The sequence below is a fragment of the Micropterus salmoides genome, unplaced genomic scaffold (assembly GCF_014851395.1).
Source record: "Micropterus salmoides isolate LMB-PRFRI ecotype aquatic unplaced genomic scaffold, ASM1485139v1 Ms_hic_scaffold_5, whole genome shotgun sequence".
In the NCBI taxonomy this organism is placed as follows: domain Eukaryota; kingdom Metazoa; phylum Chordata; class Actinopteri; order Centrarchiformes; family Centrarchidae; genus Micropterus; species Micropterus salmoides.
Window position 1 is genome coordinate 22,408,431 of NW_024044237.1, and position 27,556 is coordinate 22,435,986.

Here is a 27,556-nt window from a genome sequence, read left to right on the forward strand (position 1 = left end):
CAGCAGTAGCAGGTCAGGAGTGCTCAGCCACTCATTTGGGCTGTCTTAAGTAAAGTAATCAGATAACTTTATGCAGGAAGATTACATTTTTTGAAAGAAATGACACTTCCGTGTTGTAAAACGGTGTCATTAAAGCATGTTCTTTGCCTTTTTTGGCCCTCAGCACTAACAGACAAAGGAGACCAAAGGAAGGTAGCATACACAGGCTACGAAACACGGTAAGGTCATGACATACAACCTACAGAGGTGCTGAAAAAACGCTCTGGCCTTATATGATTGTGAAGTGTTTCACATTTACATGTTTCTCAGATAAATCAGTCTAATTGACCACCACTGCTCTTTAATTGGCCGTTTAATGGGCTTCTACGTGTCTTGATTCTCCCGGTTTAGCGTACTTCAATTAGTTGCCCCCCCCCCAGTCGACCATATTGCAAACTCACACACACACACTAGTGAATAAAAACATTTGATGTCGTCGGCCAGTCTGTAGTCAAGGACACTGTGGATAGAGAGTGCAATCAATGATCGGATTCACACATTCATACTTTTGACAAGCTTCACCTGCATGAAAAAACGGCTAGCAGCTGATGGACTCAAATGAAATTTGCAATTTTGGAGAGCAGTGCTGGTACATTTAAAAATACCAAAAAAAAGATTGGACTTTTAACCTATTTTGAAATGTTTGTTTTTTGAACGTCTGTTCTATTAATCCGAGAAGATGAATGCAGGTCTCATATTTAGTGATTATCATCTCACAGCTATGTCGACTATCTAAATAGAGTCAAGGAAAATCTAATCTTAAACCATTCTGTCGTCAGAAAATAAAATGTAAACTGCAGTAGCATACAGAAGTATTTACTTTTAATTAAGAGGACATATTCCTGTTAGTAAATTTCAAAAAATACACTTATTGTGAGATGCACCTACGCCTCTGCCTAAAGTGATGCATTTGTTGAGCCTTGAACATTTTTTTTTCTGTGTTTTTCTCTTGTTTGGCAAATTATAAGGCAGAGATGAGGGATTTCAAGGAGGTGTGGACTTCAATTTAATCGAAGAGGCGGAGAGTGGAGTGGAAGAGTGACACACAGAGGAGAGAAGTTCATTATTCTGCTGAAAAGGAGACCAATGGCTTTCACAGTCGCCATGGTAACTGGCCTTTCTTTTGCCGTCAGACCTATGATAAGGTACTTCACAACATTAAGCACAATTATTGCAAGGTAAAAGGGGAAATATTACTTTCCAATGCTAATAGATGTTAGATATTGATTGGCATGGCCATTCATATAGAAGTGTGCCCCAACTGTTTCACCTGCCTGACTCTCTGCAACCTTTATTGAAATTTGATGGAGGTGATGCTGGATAGGCCTTTGTGGCACTGTGGGCTCCAGCTGCTCTTGCATCTTCACTTTAGCTGAATATTAGGAAAAAAACACTTTACTCCTGACAGCAAGAAGATGAAGACTTATAACAGGTAGATAAAGCAAGGAAGCTGCATAAAAACAACACTAGTTTCACTTATTTTTCTTTTTAGGAAAAAAAAAATCTGGCTGAATGTTTCTTTTTTTCTCCATCTTCTTTTGTTGCAAAATGTCTCATAACATAAATACTAAACACCCGCTGCTTCCCATCATTAGCATGCCATTCTGTTGTCAAGTGACCCTGCTCGCACTGTTGCACAATGGCGGGTCAGCCTTGGCAGCACTGAGGTCAGCTCCAAGCACAAGTCCAGGCCATGGGGGGTGGTTGGTTTGTGGTAGCTTGCTTGGCGAGAGGATGGAGGATTAGCATAGTGTAAAGCATGGGCGCTTGTGCGTGCGTGTGTGTGTGTGTGTCTGTGTGTGTGCGCGAGGAGGGATAGGGTGGTGGTGGGGAGCAAATTGTTTTAACCCCTATTACAGCAACTGCATGGCGCTTCTTATCTAGGCCGCTGCAGCCACTCATTAATATTCCGTACATATGGCAGTGCTTTCTGTATCATTGTCTATTAATGGGAGGGATAATCGCTCATTCAATTATCAGGCAGTCAGCAAAAGACCAACTGTGCCTGCACACCCCTGGTTCACACAGTGGCACAGCCCAAAACAGAGGTGTGCCAGTGTGAAGGTGAGAGCGATAGCAGGGATTACAACATATTAGCTACTTTAATAAATCAGGCGCTGGGAATAATGTGAAGCAAATAGGGATCTGTTGGCAAACAAGAAACATGCCTGAACTTCGTAGCAACAAAGCAGAACAGGGCAGTATCTTAAACCTTCATCCTGTTCGATTTAAAAGTCATGCACAGCTCTCTCACACATCAGTGTCATGGCCATGATCCATGTGATGGATGCTTTTAAACACTGAAGCGAGTCCTTTGTGAAAAGGCCGCCGATAGCCGCGTGGTGGACTCTGACGGCTATGCTGAATAAAGCTTGACCCTGATGTCTGCAGGCCAAAGATCTGTGAAGTGATCAAATGTAACGTTGATCCCTGTTGATCTGTGCTTGGTGGCCTCAGGACCCTGTGCTGCCTGTCTCCCTGCTGCCGGGGCCACGGCCTGGATATGAAGGGGTTACTGATAATAGTGTGACCTCTGGCTGTTTGACCTGAAGAGACCTTCTTGAGTCAACACAAGCACACACAGAGAGAGAGAGAGAGAGAGGGAGAGAAGGAAAGAGGGAGAGGTGGAATAAGGTTGTTTAGTTATCCAGAGTTTCTTCAGGAGGTGGGCCAGGAGATTGAGAGTGCAGAACTGTTGCAAGCGGGGGTGTTTTGGGAGAGTGTGAAAAAGATAGGAGGTGAAATGTTAACAAAATCTTATAAAATCCGTAGTTTGATAAATTTTCACATTTTGAATGAACCGAAGGCGGCTATGGCTGTGGAGGGCCTTTGTTGGAGGTCCCATTTTCTCTGGCAGAGCAGCACGCTCACAGGGTCAGCGAAGTTACGAAAGTAATTAAAGCTCGGTGATTCACTGCCTGCTGCAGAGAAAAGAAAGCAAGCTGTCATTCTGATTTAGAAAAATAAATTACAATTTTAATAATGGGGGAGGATGGGGGTGCGAGAACGTCTAGAGCCTCGGTGTGTTGGGGGGAGGCGGGGGTGGGCATGTTGGGTGGGAGGAGGGGTCGAGGGGGTTGCTGGCTGCCTACTTATCAATAGTTGCAATTTTTTGAAACCGCATCGGTAGTACATTGCGAGAGCACAAGTGCCCTTAAAAAAAGAAAACCCTGGAACATTAACATACTGATTTCATGCGCATGGCAAAGGGCCTGAGCCAATATCAGAGAGGACTCAGCACTCCTATTGTCTGCCGGGACTCTGGTCCCCTCTGATATGAAAATTCAATTATTTTATAACTAGATCTGGCGCTGCGTTTTGACAGTCGACAGTAGCGCCTTGCCAGCTGCATCAGTGTGGGGGACCAGAGGCTCCTGATAGCGAGAGGGAGGCCTTTCAGACATTGACATGTTTTTGGGGGACAAGATTGCCTAAATGTGTTGCATTTAAGGACTGAAAGTTAATCTAATGCACCACCATTATCTCACTCAGGTAATTCCAATACCATCCTCAATCTATGTTTATGCTCATGCACGCAGCCGCATACTCACACATCCATTCATTCTTCAGCACTTTGAATCTGATTCCCAGGCTTTCTGCATCCAAACAGGTAATGTATTTATTTATTTTTCTGCCGTGCAAATTCTCAGGGAGCTAAAATAGAAGTTGTTTTCTAAGAGACATCAGCAGTTTCTAGGTCGTAATTCTGTACGAAGACACACAAGAAAGCATACCCAATATGACATGGTATTCGGTGTCAAAAATCTTTATTTATTTAAAAAGGAACAGTTTTCCATGTACTTGTGTACTTTAGCATTGCTGTGTACAAATAGTATATAGAGACGGTGGACAAATTAAAGGAAAAACATGAATAAAAGAGTGGAAAAACATATCAAATGCAGTTGCTTCCGTGCACCCGGGCAAACCAAATGGGTTGGTAAGTATGAAAATGATGTGAATAAAATGCTACGGCCTTTACAGTCACCAGATCTCAACCCAGTTTCACACCTGTGGAAGATTTTGGAGCAATGTGTAAGACAATACTCTCCACCACCATCACCATAAAACCAAGTGAAATAATATAAACTTTCATCTTCAAATCTATTATAGTGATTTCACTGACCGTCTCTGAAGCTATGACTTTTTGGTATGTCTTGCAAAATAGATGTTGATCTCAATGATGTTACCTGATTAAAAAAGGTTTTCTACATATATATAAATGAGGAAGTATCTTGTGAAGGAATGGTGTTCATTCCTCCAGTAGAGTTCCACAGAATTGGCAAAGGAGAACTGAAGCTGTTCTGGAGGCTTGTGGTGGTCTGACATCATACTAAGACACTTGTAGGGCTTCTTTTGTCCTTTCATTTGTCACCCATCTGTACATACAATAGCTATATATGAGTTATATACACTTTACTGTGAAATATGGACACCTTTCCCCCAATTATTTTACAGATATCTTTGTCTGAAAGCCGAAGAAATATCACGTTCTCTAAGTGTACTGGTTGTTCAATTTCCTCCATGTTGATTAATTTACATTAGTACAGACACTAAAACTTTTGAGGTGCTATCCACCGAGACACATAAGCTGGCCTATTTTCCGAGTTTATGGGACAAATCCTTTCATTACCTCCGTGGCTCATTGTGAGTGTTCTGAGGGGGGTCTGTTAAGATTAGGGAACAGGAAGCAGCCCCCTGGTATGGCCCACTCTACTTAGACCCCACTGTGTTGAGCTTATTAACCCAGCCTGGGAGAAGACGTACCTGCCTCCCCTCATTAGGCCGTGGTGGAGTACGCGCAAAGCCTGCAGGAGAATGGAACATTAATTAGTATTCTCTGCAGGGGGAACTGCCATTAGCACTTAATTAGCAGTAAGAGTACCATTCAGTCGAGCAGCCAGTTAGTGTCTAACACAGTATGTTCTGTGTCTTTTTCCCTGTGTGTCATGGTAAAACGCTGATGAAAGACCTGGTTGTTTGTGCGTGTGTGCTGAGCAGACTGCTTCTTCTGTATACATGTTCCATATATATATATATTTTATGTGTTTTTTTTCCTCCATATGTAGCTCATAGCTCGTCAGACGAAAGATGTCACTGCTTTTTGTCTTTATGGTTTATTTCTGCAGAATTTTTATTTGAATACATCTGGAAGAGAGCCATAAACCCCTTTAAAATGAGATGATACATCTCGAGGGATTTATTTTGATACAGTTGATTTGATTTTGATAAAAGCTTATTTTAAGTGCCAATGTACCCAAGTCAGGATGTCTCTATACCCTTATGGATTTCACTCTGTGTACTGCCCTCTCGCTGCTGTTGACCTCCATGAGGGCAAACGTTGTCGTCTCATCAGCCTGCACAGCTCGGCCCGGGGTGGTAAAGTGGGCGATCAGGGGATTGAGGTCAACTTTCCCCATTGGTCTCAGGGAAGTTCCTTTGATCCGCTGAGTAGGCATTCTTCTCTCTTTTCTCTGTGTTCTCCGTCCAGCACCGTCACCACCGAGGAGGACAAGGGAGGCTGTTAACCCACCTCAGTCCACTCCTCTTCCTCACAGATCCTCACTCTCCCCCTGCACTCACCCCTCCTCCTTCACCGCCAACTGCTTTTGGGAGCTCAGGCCGATGGTGGTGGTGGTACCTTTCACTTCCCGAAATCTGAGAGGTGGAGAGCTGTCATTTGCCAATTTGGCCTGAATGGGGCGGACAGCGGATTGAATGTCGTTTTCCCACCAGGCTGCGCTATCCAGACCAGCAGGGGAGGGAGGAGGATGCAGGTAGCGGGGTGTAATGCTAGAGTAAAATTAGAGCTTTGATGGCAGCTAATAGTGTGTGATGGGTGGCGCTGACGTGGATTTCCAGTAAAGACGCCACAGGTTCCTTCTCTCTCGCTCTTGCTCTCCCTGTCTCTCTCTGTCTTGCAGCCAAACACTGACACACCTATAAGATTATGTTGGCCCTGCCTTCCTCCTCAGAGCTGTAATTTCTCCTTGATCAGTGTAATTGCACGTCTCCAACTCCAAGCCTGCCTATGTCATGAGGGCCAGACCAGTCCTGTTTCCATGTGTCCCCGCTTCTCACTCGCACACACAAACACACATGTATGTAATCACACATACGCACATTTATATACACAGAGCATTTTTTGAGCAAGTAAAGTCTCTACAGTGCTTTCAGTTTTGTTACTAAAGTCCTCCTCTTTACATTAGTATATGACACTGTAGTAGTAAGTGCTGAAATTATCCTGTCTTGGAGAACCCGAGCCCCTTTCCCAGCTGAAAGGTAAACTTAACATTGTTTTATCACATTTTTAAATGCAGAGGATCTTTATATGCTCTATAATGACTTTTTACAGAGCACTCCCAAATTTGTTTATGCATAGCCCATAAGACATATAAAACATAAAATATTCTCTTATTTGTGTAATGACAATGCTTTATGGTCACATCTGTATTTTGTCACCTTCATCAAAGGGATAAATTACCACTTAAGTACTTTTCTACCCACTTGGTTTAAAGTCAGAAAAAAATGTTTTGCAATTGTTTTACTTTTTTATAAACTTTTTTTTACTTATACAGCATTGGTATATGTGGGAGTAAGCAAAGCCAATAGGGTTAATCAATTAGTCAGTTGACATAAAACTAACCAACAATTTTTTTAAATAATTGATGAATGAGTATTTTACTACCTCACACTGGGGGAGATGAGTATGCACAAAACACAACACCGGGACCTGCTTCAGGACTACCAGCCATATGTGCACACACACACACACACGCACGCACACTTACACACATAAACAAACACACACACATACTACAATAGATGTTTTGATAGTTTCTGAGGAACGAGCGGCACTGTGATGCTCTGACATATGGAACCTTAAAGGCTTCTTAAATATCCATATCAATCTGCACGCTTGTCAGCTTGACAATTAGGGAAACAGAACACCATTAACAGCGTCAGGCAGTATCATCCTCATCTGTGCAACATTAGAGAAATAGATGGCTCTCTGGAAGACATTCCTTTGGACGTTAGCCAAGCCAGTACATAGTTTAAATACAAAATTTTGGTAGTTGTAATATTTAACTGTTGGACCTAAATGTTGGGTTTGACACACGTGTTCTCGGCTTTATATTTTGACAACTCTACCAGAGTGTTATGTGGGGCTGGAGCTTCCTTGTTCGGTTCAAGAGTCAGAAATATAATATCCTTCTTAAAGTGGATCTGATTGCATTGATTTCATTGTTGTGCTCTTTCTTGGTAATGCGTATATGCTTGTGACCATGCAAGGTGATTGTTCTCTTTCTGCTGCACAGAAAGCATTGTACTCTGCTCTCCCGGGATGGGAGATGTTTTGTTTTTTTGAGCTCTTTCACACCAGCTCTCCCTCCTTTTTTTTTTTTTTTTAAACACAAAAGCCCTCTCTCCTCTCACCCAGCGTGGCAACCCTTTCAAATGGGAAGCTCCAGGTCAGTTTCCCTTGCCAAGTTTTGCAGCCTGCCATGTTGTCTATTCTGCTCAGCTATTTAAAAAATGTTGAATATCAACAATGGCTTTCACTGGTGCATTGTCAACTTTTGTATGAAGCAATCTTGGCTGAATGAGATGGGTCCCAGAGCCGGGAGAGCTCAGCTGCAGTGTGCACTACCACACCAGTGACTGCCCGGCACTCTCGCTCTTGATATATTTCTCGGCTGCAGTGGGAGCTGCCGTGGTGCTGGAAACCCCCTCTGAATGGCTGTGGTTGTCTGGGCTGAGGCTCTGGGCTGTGGATGTCACTGCTATCTTCCAGTCCATGGTCCTGCTGCTTCTGGGCCAGCTGATGAAGGTGTGTCTAACAGAAGGATTGGGAAGCAGCAGCAGCCTTGGGACCAGTCAGAGCTTGGTGAGTGTCCTCGATTTTCTGGCCAGAGTGGGAGGAGGTTAGTGGTAAAGCGAGGAGAGAAGAGGGAGGGGGCATTCAGGGAGATGGTGCAGGGAGCTTTGTGTTCTGTGAGTTGTGTTTACCGCCTCTGTTCAGGCATATATTTGTTAAGACATAGTCTGATTTAACCTGTGGAAGTAACAAGACATGTCATGTCACCTGTTGGGCTAGACACAGTAGAATTAGCTTAACTTATGAAAAATGTAAAAGTCACACCTCTTGTATCCTGTTGCAAAAAAATACTGACACAGACTCAAAAAATCTGAACTCATGCTTCACCTATTTTATTTGCCAACACTGTAACAATGTTCAAACTCCTGAAAATACTAAGGGTTTGTCCTGTCCGAGATGCACACTGGATGCATTGGTGACTTTATGCTGAGCTCTGTGTGTTTGCACAAGCACATACATCTATGTTTGTGTAAGTGAAGAGAAAGATGAAAGCAAAAATGAGAGCTTGCTTCCAGATAATAGTAGCTTAGGCTCTTTGTCCTGCTGTCAGCCAGGAAAGGAGCGAGGCTGGAAATCATTCCAATGCAGCGGCAACATCTTGTAAGTTTCATTGACATATCAGTCGATGAGGCAATGAGCCGTCGTCTCCTATGGTCTGTATGTGTGCGTGTACAAATAGGTGGCACACTTATTTATTAGATGTGTTAGTAAAGAGTGATAGTTGACATAAGCGAAATGGAAAAGTGTCATTAGTGCACCACGATCAATTGAGCTGCTGACAACAGATGCAGTAGCTCTTAGTTTAGAAATTACATTAAGAATTGACTTAGTTTTACGCTTTATTATTTTATTTTGTACACCACATTCAAAGGTTAGAACAACATGAGATAAGACACTAAAATTTAATATAACAATAACAGCCTTAGAGGGATATAGATTTCTTTCTAGCTCAATCAAAAGGAAAATGTGTTTCTCACATTGCCACTTAATCAGTTCCAATATGTAATTTCAAAATATTTGGTTTGGAAATTGGATTTATTTGTCACATTGAACACCAAATGTTTTAATGTTGATTCTTTATACTGAACTGGCTCTACAATGAACATGCCCTCATTATAATTTTGTCTCACATTCCTCATATGATAATTGGTTCATGCAGTAAAAGAATTTACTTAAGTGGGATACGGACTTGGTGAACCTCACCTGAAAGCTCTAAATGTTACAATCCCAGTAAACCGAGTGGAGACGTCCTACCTTCTCGAGGACCTGTGTTGTCCTCTGTCTCACCTCTCTGAGCTCAACCCAAGGCAAGGTGACCAAATTCATCTCAAACCAGCCCATCCATTATCTTGTCAACACAGTCACAGTTCCCACCTTAGTTTGCTCTTCTCCCAGAAGACTTACTCTAATGAAACACCCAATAATCACTGCACTCATCTCGTCATGCTCAAGGTAATTAATATATTTAGAGGGCGATGGCTAACTCTTAATTAAATTATGCCTCTTTTAATGAGACCTTGACTGGGACTAAATTTATGACCACTATCTGCTTTATCAAGTGCTTTGCACGCAACAAAGATTTGTCATTTTCTCCCAAATCACAGCTAGATTCCACACAATGGTACTCATGATTTATATATCAATTTATGCTTGTTTGTTTCTTTATTTAAGGCTTAATAAATTACCTCTTGTAATTACCTAACCTAGTTTTGGGTTCTTTAAAGCCCCAATTAATGCTCAGCTCTATCGCTGTTACATATTCATTTTGGAGGAGAATACAGATAACAACTTGGTGGCATTAATCATATTACAAAATTTGGTGTATTTAATTAATTAAAGTTACACTGCAAATTAATTGTGCATTCTCACAATATTATCTGAAACTAATGAAGGTTTGACAAAGAGACTGTTTCATTTTTTAAAAGGGGCTAGATTAGTGGGATCTCAATTATGGCTAAAACAAAAGAGGGCTGCTTGCTTGGGCATGGCGCAAAGCAAAACGTGACGATTCAGCACTTTCTTCCAAACAAAAAACGGAGAAAGTTTCCATTGTTTTTGGAAAAACTGAACATGGCAATGATTCAAAAGATACATGGAAAATAATGAGTGCTGTAATTAGCCAGTTAGGCAATAACAGTATTTAAAATGATCATCATATAGAGGTGCTTGATAATGCCATTCATAGACCAAACAGCAGGCATCTGCTTGCTGACAGAATATCATAACTTTAATGCTGCTGCAAAAAAAGCATCTGGAGGCCTAATTTAAACTGTGTTCTCTTTTGTTGCACACATACCGCATCTGGTATTTTTCAGAGTGCATCATTTTCAGAAAAAAACTACTGCTACTACTTGCACAGCAAACCCTTGAAACCAGCAAATGGGATGTAATATGATGTGTGTATACGATAAATGAAGATTGCACAGATTAGAGCCTCAAGTGGGTGCTGAGCTTCAGTTGCGGAAGTTTAGGCAGCAGACTTTGTTCCTGAGCAAACACAGAAGTGATCATGTTGCACACTAGATGGCTTAATCCAGCCTCGCCCAGTGGCTCAGAAGCAAAACCATATTTATCGAAATTTTCTGCTTAATTTAAACTGAATTGAAATTAGCTTTCAGTGGATGGGAGCTTATAATTCACAGTAATTTAGTATTTTATTTTTCATTTAACGCGTCATATACCAAATGTTTTAATATGAATGTTTCTCCTAATCTGTTAAGTAAACGTAAAGAGTCTTTGTCTAAGAAATGACTTTGAGGAGCTAATAATCATTGTATATTCATTTAATAATGCTTCCACCAATGTCCTCTCCTGTGATATAATTTAATTTGCTTTTAGCTTCATTAGTCAATAACCACAGCAAAAACGCTTGTGTCAATTACGGGAACTCCAAGGGTCAGTGAGTATATGAATTTTTAACTGCACACTGCTGCACATGATTATATTGAGTAGTCTTGTAACAATGATTAACCCTTGGGTGTGGATGTGTGTGTGCCCAACTGAACGATTTTGCATGCACTTATGTGTTGAGCATACTTGATCAAATGTGTTTGAAATGTGCATCCCTAGATGATAAGCAGCCACAAGCCAAAGAGGGTGAGGTGATGAAGTGAAAAACTATTCCCCTGGCTAAGTGAGATGGAGCAGAGTGTTGGGTGGTCACGCCTTGTCTGCTCATGACAGTGGCGGGTTAAAGAGATTACACTGGGTCTGTGTCAGCCGCCTTGGCCTTGCTCACACAAGAACATAATGAGGAAGGACATGCTTGGCCAGCCAGGGAAAAAAGAGGCTAAAGTTTGAAGCATTCTTCACAGACAGCTACAGGAGGCAAACAGCTTTTTGCATGTTGTTTTACTAGCCGAGGTCAATAAGTAAGATGGTTAAATTCCACAGCGCTGAGCAAGGTGGCCGTTGAGTGCAGACATATCACTTCTCTGCTTCTCCCCCACCACCGTAACACACACACAAAAATTACTCTATAGCGGAGGCAAGAATGCAGTGTCCTCCATCAGCCTTGAATCCTCCTGACTAACTTGCAACACAAAAAAACCCCACTAAAGTTCTCCTGAAAATCGATGCATCTGTCCTTTTGTGTGTGTGTTTTTGGTTCTTGTTGAAAGTTTGAGTGACAGTCCCTTCACCTAATGACTGAACGTAGGCGCTTCCACTGCCTCAGATGGGCCCACAGAGATGATCGTCGGGGGTTGCATCCCAGCGTGTGGTAAGTTTACTGATCTTCCTGCTTCGTCCTTTCCCATCCTCTCTTATGATGACTACAAAACTCCATATACAGCCGTTCTGTGATGGAACACCTGAGGCAAAGTGGGCGACACAGAGAAGATCACATTTCTCTTGAATATCAGTGCCTGGCCTCTATTTATTCTCTGTACTGATGCACGTACAGTAGACTTAACTCTTTCTTCTCCTGTCTCCTCTTTGTCGTGAACACGTTCTTAAAGCCGTCAAAGAGTCTAAACATCATCTTCAACTAACCTGAATATTAAATTTAAGGTTTTGGCCAGCTTTTATCTGGACCAAATTGGACATATCTTTTGTAAAATATTATTAAATTTTTTGACATAATTTAAAGGAATCTTAGTTAGAGTAAATAATATAATTAAATATCTTCAGGTCTAGTTGTATAATATATATTTGCTGCAAAAGAGTGCAAAAGTATTCACATATTATGTATCCCAGTAGAAACATCTATTAGTTTAATGAAGTTTCAAAGTAAACCAAAAACTTAGGTTAGATTATGTGAAACTCCTGTCCCTAACAGATCTGCCATGTATAGCCTGAAAGATGCTATTAGTGAGTATAATTTAAAGTATGTCTTCTGTTACCTGTTGCAAGACTACCTTGTAATATTGATGTCTGAATTTTCTAAAACTGCATCCAGGAATGAAAAAGCATTTTGCAGAAGCCTTTGGATTTATTTTTAGCAATTATGAATTTTCTGACACAAATTAATGAGCCATTATTAAAGAGTCTTTGTAAAAAAAAAAAAAAATCAAAAAATCAAAGAGGTGATATAAAACAGGTTCAGTGGTTTAAAAAAACAAAACAAAAAAAAGATCCGACGATGTAAAAATTTCTCCATTTTTTTATTAGGATCTTTTTTTTGTCAATGACAACTCTTATGGGTCAATAAGTCAAATTACCACCAGGAATACTAGCCCTGTTTTGTGAAATAAAGAGGTGATAATAGCAGCACTTTTATTCCTTTAAATGACCCGTGAATATTATTTTACCTGTGTTGAACTGGGAGGACGCAACTATTCACGGCGGCACAATAGGAACAGCAGACCGTGCGTAAATTGCATCTTCATTTGCATTCCTCGTCCAAAAATCATGCAAATCTTAATGAGACAGTCTCCATTGTGGCTGTAATTGAAAACCCATTATTTGTTAATTACTGTTTCTCAAAGGCCTTGTCCGCAGTCACTGAGCTGAAACAAAAAAAGTTATTGATTGTGGAGGTCGTGGGGTTTGAAATGGACACGTAAAATAATGTTTTAAAGAGGCGACTTTCGAAAAACATCTGTCCTATTTGGGAATTGTCAAAAATATGATAAAAACAAAAACTGTAAACGCAGGCTATAAAGAGACAAGGGCAATAAAAAAGCAATAAATTACAAGCTATTATCAGCTGCTTATTTGCAGCTGAATGGCAGACATGCAGGGGCTGCGTGTTGTATAATATTTAAGTTGAACGCATTTTGTCCGTCATGAATTGAAATGGTCTGACCATAAAGCTCTCGACAGCCGGGCAAAGGATGCGGAAATGCAGTCTGCTGAACTGGTTTCAAAGGAGGGATTAATGGACTTGTGTGTTAAATAATCGACCTGAATATATATTAATTCTCATAAAGCTCTTTGCAAATATATCTAACATTACGAGTTGTTTTATTTTCTAGGCCCAAAGGCCAAGAATTAGACGTTTTCTTGAACAAAAACCGTTCGTTTCGGTGATTCCTGTAAAATTTATTCACCAGATTTAGTGCTGTCAACATAAATGTCCAATTTGAACAAAGGGCCGGATTTTAATAATTAACGACAACGAAAAAAATAGTAAACACAATTGTTTTCTCCTGAGTAGTCCACGGTGTGAGAGGAAAGTTTGCTTTCAAGCTACATTTTTAACATTAAATTCTCTAAGATTGAGCTGGTCGCCTGCAGGTTATATCCTCCCATCAGGACATCCTCATTTTTTCCCAACATTCAACAGTGGTATCCTGCAGCCGCGCGCCCTGAGAGTCCCTTTGGGCCGTCAGGCTTGTTGAGTCTGAATCAGAGCAGACTGTGCTGGTGGTCCTCCGTTCCTTAATTAGGAAATTAGCTGCACAGAGGCCCTCATTACCAAACTCCGGGTTACACTCCTCGTGTGTTTCTCCCTCTCTCTCTCTCTCTCTCTGTGCTACCGGTCAATTTCCATAAGAAGATTACAAGCGGATCAGTATTGAGATCTGCCTAGATAAACAAATAACTGGTCCCCGGGAATAGATGACTGCTAATTGGACGTTAGTTTTATTGCTCCTGCTCTGTTTGTAACGCCCCATTGAACGCGAAAATTAAATTCATGAAGTGATGTCTTCTTTTCAGCCGATTTACTACAATATGGTTGGGGGACTATAGGCTTTGACTCCACTCAACAGATCACTTTTCTTTCAGCTATTTGTGCCTTATATTTGTGCTTAAGTCATAAATAATACTGTTAGGCTATGTTATTTATGCATGTTTTAGTATACCCATGTCTGTAATGGCTGCAAAATACATTTTATATCCTTACTCTATTTTGATATCTTGACATTTTACTTACTGAAAACGGAAACTTCCAGTCTTGTGATTGATATCGGTGGTTAATAGAAGCGCTCATTAAACCCTTAAAACATAGGGGACGCTGATGTTTCATTGTTGTCACTAAATAACCTATTTTCCAAACAGACGCTTGCGTTTACATCTCGGTAATAATCGATAAGCAACATAAAAATAGCCTATAAGTCTGTATGCTCATGTCCCACGGTTGGACGACCTGCCCCGAATTTAAAATATAATGCAGGAGGCCAACAGTCGATTTTAAAGACTCTGGGAGGTGAAACGCCCTCTGATGCACATACCAGAACGACCCCTGCAGAGCTCATCTAAATACTGAGGTGTTAATAGTCGTTTTTCGATGGGCGATCCGCTCGTGATCATTAGCAGGTGTGAGGTTTGCCCTGTTGGAGCAATTGGTTTCAACGGCGAGGCGGCGTTTCAGGTCGTTTGTAAGGAGACACGTGCAAATGAAGGCCACTCCACGGTAATCATTTTAATAACCATTAACACCGCAGAGAGAAAAGAAGTCGGCAAACATGTAGCTGACTATTTTTAGGGAGAGCAGTCACTCACATGACCGAGCGAGCCTGTTTGCCAGCAGAGTCTCCCTACTAAACTTTTTCCGCTGGGATTACAGAGATAGCCCGTCCCCTCCACAAGAGGTCGTTGATGTATTAAAGTTTTGCATTGTGGGGCCTTTAACGCGGCGGAAACATCCACATTAACGTGCCATTAAATTGAAACCCAGTACTCTTGTCCTACTGTAGGTAAAAACATATGGAGGTAATTTTATGAGATAATGATGATTGATTTGCTTTTTTAAAACTCTAATCCGAATATTATTAAATTATACTGGTGGAATATTCAGCTTTACTGTTTCATTTCAACATTTAAATTTGGAGAATATTCTTCCACAGTACTGAAATAACATTGGAAGTTAAGTGAATTATTTGAACCCCTCCGCAGGTTTGACCGTCCAGTTATTCTCACCCAGCTCAGGAGACTGCAAAACTCCTGAGGAAAAAACTTGGCCCAAAAAGTGCTCATGAAAATATTTAAGGCCATCTGTTTAAAAAAAACCAAACTTTTTTGTTGGCAAAATATATTTTGTGAAATTGTAATTAAAGCAACATGACATGTTTGGCAGCAGGTAGATGTGAAATTATTTTCCTCTGCCAAGGGCACGTTTTATTCCAGTATTCCCTTTACTTTTTACTTTAAGTAGCCTATTCGCGATCATTTTAGGTCGGTATGGCCTGTTGGGATTCCCCTCTGTAATTAATTTATTGACACTGATCCCTTGAAACGTTTGATTCCATGCAGCAAATACACTACATAAACACCCTATACTCTCTTTCATACTAACTTTTTTTGCCTGTTTGTCTCTTTCAGTTTTATTCAACTGAGTCCCAAATGTGGAAGAAAGTTTACCAAATAACCTATTTTTGGATGTCATTTGTTGTCAAAAATGATTTCAACAAGACAAATAATCTGCTGCATTTTCCGTTAACCACTCACCTTCATTCTCAGATTATAAAGGTTGTAAATCTAACATTTTGCACTCTTGATGTTGAGCTGCGCTGTTTTAAAACTTTACCACTCCCTCCTCCCCTAACCAAAACACAGCGCTGTGTGCACCGGTTGGTTACGCGGTGGATATGGGAGCTGAGCGCTGATTGGTCGCCTGCTCCTCATTGTCATTCTGTCAATCTACATCACATGGTCCGGCCACTAGGCCTATTAACCGATGAGCTTGGCGAGCAAGTTTACAGACTTCTGTTTCAGAGCCGTGGGGGACAGAGCAGTTTTAAGCGGAGCGAAACCAGAAGCACCTGCAGACACGTTTGCCTCTTTGGGCACAACTTTTTCCCCCGTCTTCTTATGAGACTGGTCAGTATCTCTACCTCTTAAACTTCGGGCGCAGTTTTTTGAACTTTTTTCCGTGCCTGTGGGTGAACACTAAAAGCCGCCTGAATGTATAACATGATGGAAACCGAGATCAAGACCCCGCTCCCGCAGTCCAACTCGGGCTCGGCGCCGGGCGCAAAGAACAACAGTGTCAGCGACCAGGAGCGGGTGAAGCGGCCGATGAACGCCTTCATGGTCTGGTCCCGCGGGCAGCGGAGGAAGATGGCACAAGAAAATCCCAAAATGCACAACTCTGAAATCAGTAAGCGGCTTGGTGCTGACTGGAAACTTCTGACCGATGCTGAAAAGAGGCCATTCATCGACGAGGCCAAGCGTCTACGCGCTATGCACATGAAGGAGCATCCGGATTATAAATACCGTCCCCGCAGGAAGACCAAGACCTTGCTCAAGAAAGACAAGTATTCTTTGCCCGGGGGACTGTTGGCGCCAGGAGCCAATGCCGTCAACAACTCTGTGTCGGTGGGGCAGCGGATGGACGGTTATGCGCACATGAACGGGTGGACGAACAGTGCGTACTCCCTCATGCAGGACCAGTTGGCCTACCCTCAGCATCATAGCATGAACAGCCCCCAGATTCAGCAGATGCACCGATATGAGATGGCAGGTCTCCAGTACCCGATGATGTCCTCGGCGCAGACCTACATGAACGCGGCTTCCACGTACAGCATGTCTCCTGCGTACACGCAGCAGACCAGCAGCGCCATGGGACTGAGCTCCATGGCGTCCGTGTGCAAGACCGAGCCGAGCTCGCCGCCGCCGGCCATCGCGTCCCACTCTCAGCGGGCGTGTTTGGGGGACCTGAGGGATATGATAAGCATGTACCTGCCTCCCGGCGGGGACAGCGCAGAGCATTCCTCCCTGCAGAGCAGCCGGTTACACAGCGTCCATCCGCACTATCAGACCGCAGGGACTGGCGTCAATGGGACGCTACCTCTCACCCACATCTGAAAGCAACAGAAAGAAAAGACTTCAGACTTTAAAAAAAAAAAAGTACTTCGGATACTTGAACTTTTTGGTTGCTAACGAAACAACGTTCAACAGTTTTGTTCAAAAACAGTTTTTATCTCAAAGTTGTTTTGAGTCCATTTTAAATGAATCTTTAAATGGACCGAAACTGAACGTTGAGCCCATCAGAGTAAATTGCATTGCAAAGAGGCTTTTTATCACAAGTATAAGCAATCAACTTATGTAGAAGAGTTGGACTTCTATATTTTAATTAATGCCATATTTTCTCTCTATGAAAAGGCATGTGGCCTCATTACGAGAGGCTGGTGTGTTTCTGAAAAGCTGGATGGAAAGTTGGTTCATAAATGTTTACACTCATTTTGTAGAATGTCAGTTGTCTCGACTGTGTCCAAATTTTTGTAGTCTTTCTTTTCCTCCCCCTCATGACCTAGGTTAAAATGAAATGTTAAGACTGTGCGGGTCGCAAACGCAAGTTTTATTTATAGTAAGATGCTTTTTTTTTTCTTTTTAGCTTGTGAACCCGATGTTTTGTCACGTGAAAAATGTTCAAATTTGTTTTTGTAAAATGTTATTTTCTGTGATGGTTTTGACATTGTCATGTTTACTCATTATCCTGAACGAAAATGTTTATTTAAACTGACGTTTCTACATATTTTAAGACCATCCTCTATTCTTAAATGCTGAATAAATTTGTACGAAACATGACTTGTGACTCTTGTCTCTTATGTGTGTGATATGAAGTTTGGGTATATGACATTGTCTCCAGAAAAATCTCCAGAGTGCAGGTTGTATTACTGGGAGGCATAACATTAAGGGGTGACCTTTTATTTTTATAGGTGATATGTATAAGTCTTCAGACTCTGAATGGCAATCTGTTATTTTTTCACATAGATTTTGGTACAGTGGTCTTTTCACTTTAGCATCCCATCAGAGTATTCTTAAATCTTCCAGTTACTTTACAGGCCTTAAAATAGTGAAATAATTATGTGCTTTCCTGGACTGTTTTAATGGTTGTTTATCATTTTAAACCTCACTTAAAATTAAAAATATATTACATAATTCTTAATTCTGTTTAATTTGTATCAGATATTTCTGGTTAAAAATACAGGCTCATTAGTTTTGTAATTGAAATAGGGGTCTTCATCTTTTTTTGACTGAGTTGTTTTTTAAAATGGTGTTGAAAATAAACGTGTGTCTTTGCCTCATACAGTTATAATACCTTTCCTTCCTTACATTTACCCAGTTCACTCACTCTTTTCAGTATTTAATTGGACAGACTGAGTGTTTAATGCCTCACTTTGAATGTGTTTTTCATATTTTGAGCACAAGAATTCAGTTTAATCTTTGTAATTTTTCAGAATTGAATTTAACAATCAAAATAAATAGCACTCAAAACAAATAAAGAAATGGGATAAGTGTCATTTCACATTTAAAAGTGGTGTAAACTTCAAAAATGTTTTACAAAATGCACATACCCCTAAAAGAAATAGAGATGCCACCTGAAACTTGTTTTGAAAGGTTTGTAAATTTACTTTTGTCAGTGCTGACATGCCAAACTTGTGACTTTCTGTTGTGGCATAGGAAAAATGTAATAAATGCCTTTTTAAAGAGTCATTAAGTATTTTGCATGTTGACAAGGGATTTTTCTTTAGTCTTTCATCTAATTTCTGATATGCACAGAGAAACTTCTGTTGTGCTCATTTACATTTGGTAACGTTTTGAAATCGCTGAGCACAGTAGAGTCCGAGTTGGTTCTGTTAAAATTTAGTGATGACTCGATCAAGTATAACCTCTATAGTGGATTTTGATTTTCAACGAATTATACTGAGATTGAGTCACATTTATAAACTTAACCTCCCTCATAACGCTCACTGTGGCTGACACTGTAATAATGCAAAGGTGTGTGTGTGTGTGTGTGTATGTGTGTGTAAGAATGGGCCGGCAGTGTACCAGTGAGTATAAATAAGCTCTGACCACCAAGAGGGCCAAAGCAGTGACGGTCCTGCTGGCCTTCCCACACTCCCTGTAGGACTTGATCCACAGCTCAGCACAGCGCCCTGGATTAGCCCCACGCACCTTTGTGGAGGGAAAGATTATCCAGACCTCCCTGCATTCACTGACAGGGTCTTAAGTCATTCTAGCGTGCCAGCAGCCACCCGTCACCTAATCACACTTTCCAACTCATTTTTTTGTAATTAAGTAGCTTTTCTCTTCCTGCTCCTCCTGATGTGTTTACTGTGGGATGAAGAGTGATGATTTTTAGTTATTTATCAAACTCTGAAAATGATGTAACCTTAAGATGGCTTTCACCTGCACAACTCCTTAGTTAAATACACAATACAATAAGTTTTCAGTTAACCATCTCCTAAAATGTTGAGATTTCTGTACAGACATGTTAAAAAAAGTTTTAACATGTCTGTAGTGAAATATGTCTTATAATAATCTGTTCAGTAAAGGTCACTTCTCTTTGATCGCCGCAATTGGCACTGAAAGTTCATGTCTGATGAAATTTAGGAGTGAGAATCTGTGTTTGGGGGAAAGGTGTGTGGCTGGACCGCGCAGTTATTGATTGTGTTTGAATGTTCTGGCAGTGAGGCCATCCGAGTTGGGCTCCCCACCACCCCCATCCCCCTCGCTCTTCCCCTGCTGAGTGCCCGGAGGGCCTCTCTCCTGTCATGTGGAGCGCTGTGCCCACTCAGCAAGTGCAGGCATATCCCACTTCCATCTGTCTATGACCTCACAGCCCCTGTTTGTTTAACCCCCTCTCCAAAAACTAACCTAATTATAGCCCTGCAGAACATGGATTCAGCGGATTCCCAGTGGATTCTGACACTCTGTGTCTACATGCACCTATGTATGTGTGCAGCTCATGCAAGGCTCCAGCTTAACAGAGGCAGTGCTCTGGGACATATTTCAGTGGATCCTGTTTTCCCATGTGTCTGTCCTCATTATGTCAGAACATGCCCTGTCAGTTGCATGTCTTGCCAGAGTATATGTGAACATGGTGTTAAACACACAGGAGTGAATTCGAGTGTCTCCTTTTTACGTCAGTATGATGAGTGGAAAAGTCATTACACAAATCTGGTTGACAGACCGACGTTGGTGACATCACAAACTTGCCTGCTCGACTGGCTGGGCAACTTTCAGCAGGAACACACCTGAACATACTGTTAACTCTCACGTAATCTCAAACTCAAATCTGGAACCTCCTTTTACAGATCAGACATCACCCAACAACATAGTTTGAGTGTCATGGATGAATGGATGAGTGCAGTTAGGGACTGCACCTATGACAGAGTCAGACTGTATTGATTTGCTGTGGCTGGGATCTCCAGGAGGCCATTTGAACTGAGCCTGGAGGGGCCCAGGGTGGCATGTCCAGCTTGTGCAGGCCTATCCAGAGCGATGGACTTGTGAGGTACTGAGACTGACAGCAGAGCGGTGTGTTTGTGTGTGTGCGAGTGTGTAGAGGTGTGGGGGTTGGGGGTGGGGTTAATCTCCCTGAACTGGGGCAGATGTTGTTAACGAGCTCCTCTCAGGTCGACTCCCTGCGTGGGAAAATGGCATCAAATCCTCCTGGGGGTCAGGGCTTTTGGGCTGACCCACTGAGAGCCATCCTTCTCCACTGCACTGTCCTCTCAATCCCCTTTCCATTCACTCACCCACCCACCCACTCACTCACTCATTCACCGACAGCACTCACCAGAGACACTAGAAAATCACATTTGACCATTTTCATACCTCTCCTCTTTTAAGTACATCCCAATTTTCAGCTCCTTGCCTGAACTTATGTGAGCGCTAACAGACTTGTTCCTTGATGCAAATGGCTCATTAATGATAGCTCTGGTTGGATCGCCATGCCTTACACAACCACAAGGAATGCCGAGTGGGAAATGCTTCAAAGACAAGCATGCCGCCACTCAAGAAACTGCATCCACCCAGCAGCGAATTACTTGTTTATCTCAGCTGAAAGTAAATTAGCTGAATTAAGGGCTTATTAGACTTGCAGGCGCCCGAGCTGCTATAGAGTTGGGTACGTAAAGAAATTCATTTAGGGTGCAAAATTACATTTGAAGTGAAAAAATAACGTCTTATAGGTTTGTTTTTCCTGCATTAGCCAAAACTTTGGCTTTGATCTGATACAGGAGATCTCTGTTGAATGGAAACACCTGATACCTGTGCTACAAAGCATGTTGGGAATTAGTCCAACCGTTTAAATTATTCGATTCAACCAAAAATCTATTTGAAATTATTACAACTATGAAGCAGAGACACTGCCAGGCATAGTGGCCATGATGTTGTTCGACCTATGTACATACTGAGCACATGACTTAGCTGTGATGTGGCGACTTCCCATCAGTCATGCCTGGAATGGGCATGTCTTTTTACCATATCATGTCAACATGCCTGCTTTAGGGTTTATCCTGACTTAGGTTTTAATACGAGGGTCATCCATTAACGTGTCTGACTCTGAAGGTGTGTTTACTTTGTCCCAGCAGGTGTGTGTGAATATGAGACTTGTCAAATATGAGACCGGATTACTGCCTCTTTTGTTCCAAACAAAACAAATACAAATCACACGAACAGCTGAAATGATTCTGTTTTTTTGCTGCCCGGGTTGTATGTTTAGAGAGTTTTTCCGACGCGATCCTTTTGACGTATTGTTCAACTAAGCGCTGCTGAGGTTTACTTGAACTTGTTTTTGCTTGTAATTGTAGTTAGAGGAAGATGTGTAAAACCACACATACACAAGCACACATCTAAGAATAAAACTGGATTAAGAGGCCTCTTCCTGAATAACCTGTAAGGGCAATTACATACAAATGGTTGATTCTAATGTGCATTAAGGAATGCTCTGACACTAACCAAGACTTTCTAGTGTGTAAAAGTGTGTCTGCTGCAGATGGTCCCTTTCTGTAGCACACATCACTTTGTCTATGAACACTGGAGCATGTAGCATTGCTTTTAAGTTACCAAACTAGAGTTCTGACCCCACTTCTGACCTGTTTTGGAAGCCTAGAAGAAGTGGGCCAAGTGTATGTGTGCTAATGTATATACTATGCCTTGGGACAGCAAGTGAGTATGGGACTCCTGCAAGACAATGCACAGTTGGGGGGATAAGGACTTAAGGGCGTGACAGGGGGGAAGATTAAGCCTCTCATCTAGGCCACAGTTATTGATTAGTGTTTGTCGAGGACAGTGAGAGGGAACACAGATTGACAGACACACAATGGTGGTGTGGTGACTCTGCTCCGTCAGAAGCCCTCTGATCATATCGCTATTGTCAGAAGCTGTGTTCATTAAGTAACCTGTACCCACGTGTGCCCCCTCCAACAAATACACACTCACACAAAAAACAAACACCCTTGCACATGTTGAAAACAGGTATGTTGTGAAATGCACCCAAACTTAGAGCAGTTTCTTTTCCTGGGTGCACTGGTCAGGTTGGGGGCACTTTTAGTGTAGCCCAATCTGTATGTGTGTGGTTTATGGGAGTGTAACCCTGGGAACATTGGGGGAGGTGAAACATGCTTGGCTACGGGTCAGTTCTGACTGACTCTGTCACTTATTGATTAGTTGCCATGGAGCGTTAGTCAGGCCATCTCTCTTGGAGGTGTGTCCCTGAGAGCCAGCAGCACTGCCCAGATGAGCCTTTGGAGGCTTTGTCTGTAGGGGGTTAGTGTGTGTGTGTGTGTGTGTGTGTTTGTGACCTCGCTAACTCTCACTTGCGCTTCCTTCATCCTCATCCCTTCTCTCTTTGACCCCCTGTGGTACTTTTCCTTGCGCTTCAGGACCTTTTGCATCATTCTCCTGAGTGGACCAACTCTTGGCTAATCTGCAATATCTAAAATGAATCAATGTTTATGCATACACCAACTCCCAAGGGACCTGTAATAATGGGGGTTGTAAACAAATTGTCCAAACTTATTGAGCTGTGAAATCCCCTTCATAGCCCCTGGATTTGCTTACTCACATGATCCTCTCTCATCTGTGTTCATATATTGTCATTGTTCCCATCAAACGTTAAGAAGGAGGGGTTGCAAGGAGTGGGTGCAGGAGGGAGATGCATGGTCAGGACTCTGTGTCGCCAGAGGTCCACCTGCAGTAGCTGACGACTCCACTGACAGCCCAGCAGGAGACAGTGAGGGTGGTGGTCTTCAGGTAGGGAACAGGGGAGGTATACCATTATTTACTTTCAGAAACAAGGTGGAAACCGAGAGATGAAGAAACAGACATAATGCATTATTTTGGCAACAGCTGTAAACCCTCTTCCTCTGGACTGAACTCTTACAGTTCCAAGGCTGACTTTTATCAATATTACCCACTTTCAAAGGATAATGTCGTTGTTTTGCAATGCCTTTTCCCATTTCTTCTGTTAGTTAGTTAAAATTCAATTCTCCAAGTGTAATTGCTGAGATCGGGGAAACAAACTCCCAAGTTACAACAGTGAATTCCAGTGAACAGGAATGATTTTTACCCAAAACTGTCCTTTGTAAACATCTATCAAAGTTTGCAGACTGACCTCTTGGTTCAGCTTTGATTTACCATGCCTACTGCAGTTTTGCGCACCCATTTTCTCTGTGCAATAGCAGTTTATTACCATTATTTCAGGTTCACTCACTTTTGCTTTTCCCTCCAAATATTAAGTGATTTAAATAATTTGATTGCTTGTTTACAACATGTCTGAATGGCTGAATGCCTGTGTTTCTTGCCCTGCTGGATCTCAGCAATTACTTTGGTTAGTACGGTGTTATCATAACTGATACAAAATAATGCACAAAACTGTGAAAACAAGACCTAAATTGTAATAAACTGGATTTAGTCATTAACGCTTCTTATTCTATTAAAGCACCTTTAGCTGGCCGTACTTTTTAAAAAAAAGTTTCAAGCATATAGAGAAAAAGTAAAATTTTGGACTTGATTTTCACTTAAAATTGTAAATTTATAGTCGGAATAATGCAAACTTTTTCTCCTGTTAAGAATATGCGCTCAAACTTCTAACCCGAAACTTGACGACGGCCCCCTCTATCCCCCCTTAATATCACACCTTGGATGCATAAACATGCCAGTGCTCCACACATCACCCCACCCCAGGGGGGCTGCATGGCTTTAGTGCCGCACTGTGACACCAATCAGGGGAGATGGCGGGCTCCTTTGTCATGCAAACACCAATCGCTTCTTGTCTTATTCAAATGTCTGCCCTCTCTCTTTCTCCTCTCCCTCACTCTTGCTCAACCCCTACCCCGCTTCACCCCCCCTTCCTCATCCTTCCACCCTGACTTCAGCCTTCTCTCTGCCTCTCCCTCCTTCTCAAGTCCAAGTAAATCCTCGCTGAGAGAAGAGGGAGCCTCCGGGCTGCTGAGGCAGGCCTCTCTCCTGGGGGTCAGCCTGTGTCTCAGCGCATGGGGCTGTTTCCAGGCCCAACCAAGGCCATTTCATATTCAAATGTTACAATCAGTCCTCTGACCCACAGGGGGGCTCTTTATGGCTGCGGCCCCAGGTCGCAGGGTCAAGATGGTGATTTAATAGCTCAGGCAGAGGAAAGGAGCGGGGGTGCCAAGTGATTTAGGGGATGAATGAGTAATAAAAAAGCATTTTTCCTAAGTTGTCATGTAAATTTCAATCCATATTCAATATGAGGCTCCCTCCACACTAGAGGCCTTCCTCAATGGCTTTCTAGTGGACTTTAGTCATTCACAATTAAGAAAGTCCATTTTCTGCTTTACTCTTGACTTTGGCAGTTGGTGTAAACAGTAGCTGACGGTGAAGCGGCCGAGGATTAGTGATGGAGATAAGGAGACGTTAAAGAGTCATCATGCTTGTATGGTGCCACTGTGTCTCAAATGTCCTCATGCTCTGGAGTGGCCTGTTATTCCTGTCCCCGAGGGTGTGTTCTCTGCACAGCAGCTCCAGTAACATAGGCAGGTCGGTGTGTTTATATGTGTGTGTGCGTGACAGAGAGCGAGCTACAGTATAATGCAAGCATAGTGTATAGAAGGTAACTCATATGGCTTTATGTCTGCAGGTGGAAACATGGAGGCACACACAGCACTTGGACCCGGCATGCCAAATTTTAAAATTATTTCAGTTAGTTACAGTTAGGTATTTCATCACTGGTATTTGTGACTCACATGGTGTGTCCTGTTTAGGCCTTCCTTTAACCTTACTCATTTAAACCACAAACAACTTTGATGATGATGCTAGGATTATTTCTTTTTCCCTTTTTTTCCCCGCACTATCGTAATTCTGGTGTTAACATTTTCAGTTCAAGAATCATCAAAGAAATGCAGAGTACTGAATGATATATTTAGAAATAGTCACACATGAAAATGATGTTGCTGTAGAACACCATATAGATGTAATAAAAGGTTATGAAAACAGTGTGGCAGCAGTAATTACAGAGGGGAACAAATAGTGAATGAATGACATCTGTTTTTATGGTTTGTGAAACGGATGACAAACAAATCAGGTTCATAAGACACCGCCCATGTGACATTTACAAGAACTAATCTACAAATTCACATATACTTTATATGCAGTTGTAAATTCTTATATACAAAAACACACATTATGTCACCTCACTGTACTGATTTGAAATGCTGCACTGTACATAAAACAGACAAAAAAACAACAACCTAGAGCGGTCTTAAATATTAGGCCTTTACTATAGGTAATGTCTGTTCGAAGCTTTGAAAATAAAATCTGAATATTCAGAAACTTTGCCTCACTTTGCCTCACTCTACTTTGTTTGAACTTTATATTTATGTTATCCTTCCATCTCAATTGTACAATTTTGTTTTCACCCAGATCATAGTGTCTATGTAATTTCCTCATTCCTATGATCTGATTTGAATAAAGCTGTAATAATCAATTAACTGATGTCAGTTGACAGCAAATAATAATAATTGATGATGAATGAAATGAACTAACTGTGCATATGTGTTTTTTAAGTGGTAAATTATATTTTTCACAGGAGTAATTCCGTGTCAGAAATGTGAAAAGCTTTGGCTTTGATTAAATATATTCTGACTATTTCATCTAATTCTTCCATTACTTTGATCTTGTTTTTGAAGTAAATAACTCATACTGTACTGTTGAGATCTTCACTATCACATGAGGCCTCATATGACCCATTCTTATCTCTTTTGAGGGGAAAATACTGTCTGTCGATACCTTGTAGCTTCCACTAACAGTAGCAGAGGCCAGAAGCAGACATGGCAGCATGGTGAGATGAGGTTGAGAGGCCAGTGCAGGGCAAGGTAGGGCAAGCCTCAGTGGGCACAGCTGTAGCTCATAGTCATTACTGCTCCTCTACTGGTTTAGAAGAAAAGGTCCGCTCCCGCCGCATGGCCACTCTGCCACGCCTGCCCCCTGTCCCTTCCACACACACCCAGGAAGGCCTGGTAGCACCAGGCGGCACCACTCACAGTTTGCACTCCTGTCACGTGTAGCAGGGCAGTCGAGCAAAACAGAGAGGTGTTGCGGGGTAGGGACAGAGACGGAGTGAGGGGTAGGATGGGTGGGTGTAGAGGTTAAACCAGGGTAGGGGGGCTCTGTTCCTTCCTCTCTTATCTCCCGACTGACCATTCTCTTTCCCATCCCCTCCTCCAACCCTCCACCCCGCCAACACCCCCTGACCCCCCTTCTCACTCTTTTGTGGCCTGTGCACCTGCAGCCCTTGAGTCTGGGCAATAAAGCTGAAGGATTTGTCTACTGGAGGTTGGAAGAAAAGTGGGGGATCATTAAGCATTGGGAATACAAAAGCAACAGGTTCAAACTGTGGTTGGTTGATATGGTGTTATGCCATATTCTACATATTCCCGAGTGATGGGCTTGATGTAATGCAGTTTGGCATATAAGGAGTGAGTTTAAGCAGATTTGCGTCCAGATTTGCACCATGTTTGGGTTAGTGTCATTATGAATCAGTTTGATCTGACAAATGATCAGCTTTTAACCATTTACATGCTTTACTTCCATTGAGGGACTACATGTATGTAAAATAGTTAAATCTCAGCTGTGAAAACAATGTATCTCCAAAAGGTAAACTTTTTATGAGCCAAGAAAAACCGTTTTCAGCTTTGTGACAACGCAAAAACTCAAAAAATCAATAAAGTTCATATGTTAGTATATGAATTGTAGGGCAGGTAGAATTCAAAATCAACAAAGATGGAGATCCGTGGTTTTCACTGCAGTCACAATAATAAGGACAACTCTTATTATATTAAATCAATACAAAATAAGTTAGTTTTATTTATGATAAAGTAAGTCTATAGTGAGTTCAGGAAATCTCACTAAGGCTTTTAGTTTCTTAAATCTGGTGCATTAATAATTATAAACACATTATTACAATTCAATCAATTATATATTATTATTATATAATGCAGTTCATTATTCTGAAATGGGCTGTTCTGCAGAATGAGTACTTTTTCT

The 27,556-nt window shown here is 41.8% G+C and overlaps 1 protein-coding gene and 2 long non-coding RNA genes across 3 annotated transcripts; 2 read left to right on the forward strand and 1 right to left on the reverse strand.

Annotated features, from left to right (window-relative positions):
• On the forward strand, positions 1–25,853 carry LOC119888701. The gene is made up of 4 exons (XR_005441922.1): positions 1–218; positions 1,008–1,184; positions 24,868–25,051; positions 25,152–25,853. It is a non-coding gene; the product is annotated as an uncharacterized LOC119888701 (long non-coding RNA).
• Positions 11,562–17,830, forward strand: sox3 (SRY-box transcription factor 3). Its single transcript, XM_038699400.1, has 2 exons — positions 11,562–11,636; positions 15,623–17,830. Exon 2 carries the CDS (start codon positions 16,205–16,207, stop codon positions 17,105–17,107), a length of 903 nt encoding a protein of 300 aa, XP_038555328.1. The 5' UTR covers positions 11,562–11,636; positions 15,623–16,204; the 3' UTR covers positions 17,108–17,830.
• On the reverse strand, positions 11,643–14,708 carry LOC119888702. Its single transcript, XR_005441923.1, has 3 exons — positions 14,235–14,708; positions 12,667–12,799; positions 11,643–11,727 (listed from the first exon to the last, which is right to left on the reverse strand). It is a non-coding gene; the product is annotated as an uncharacterized LOC119888702 (long non-coding RNA).
• Positions 25,854–27,556: the final 1,703 nt, after the last annotated feature.

Excerpts from the sequence above, each read along its gene's own strand:
- sox3 (XM_038699400.1), top strand. The coding sequence starts at position 16,205 with ATGTATAACATGATGGAAACCGAGATCAAGACCCCGCTCCCGCAGTCC.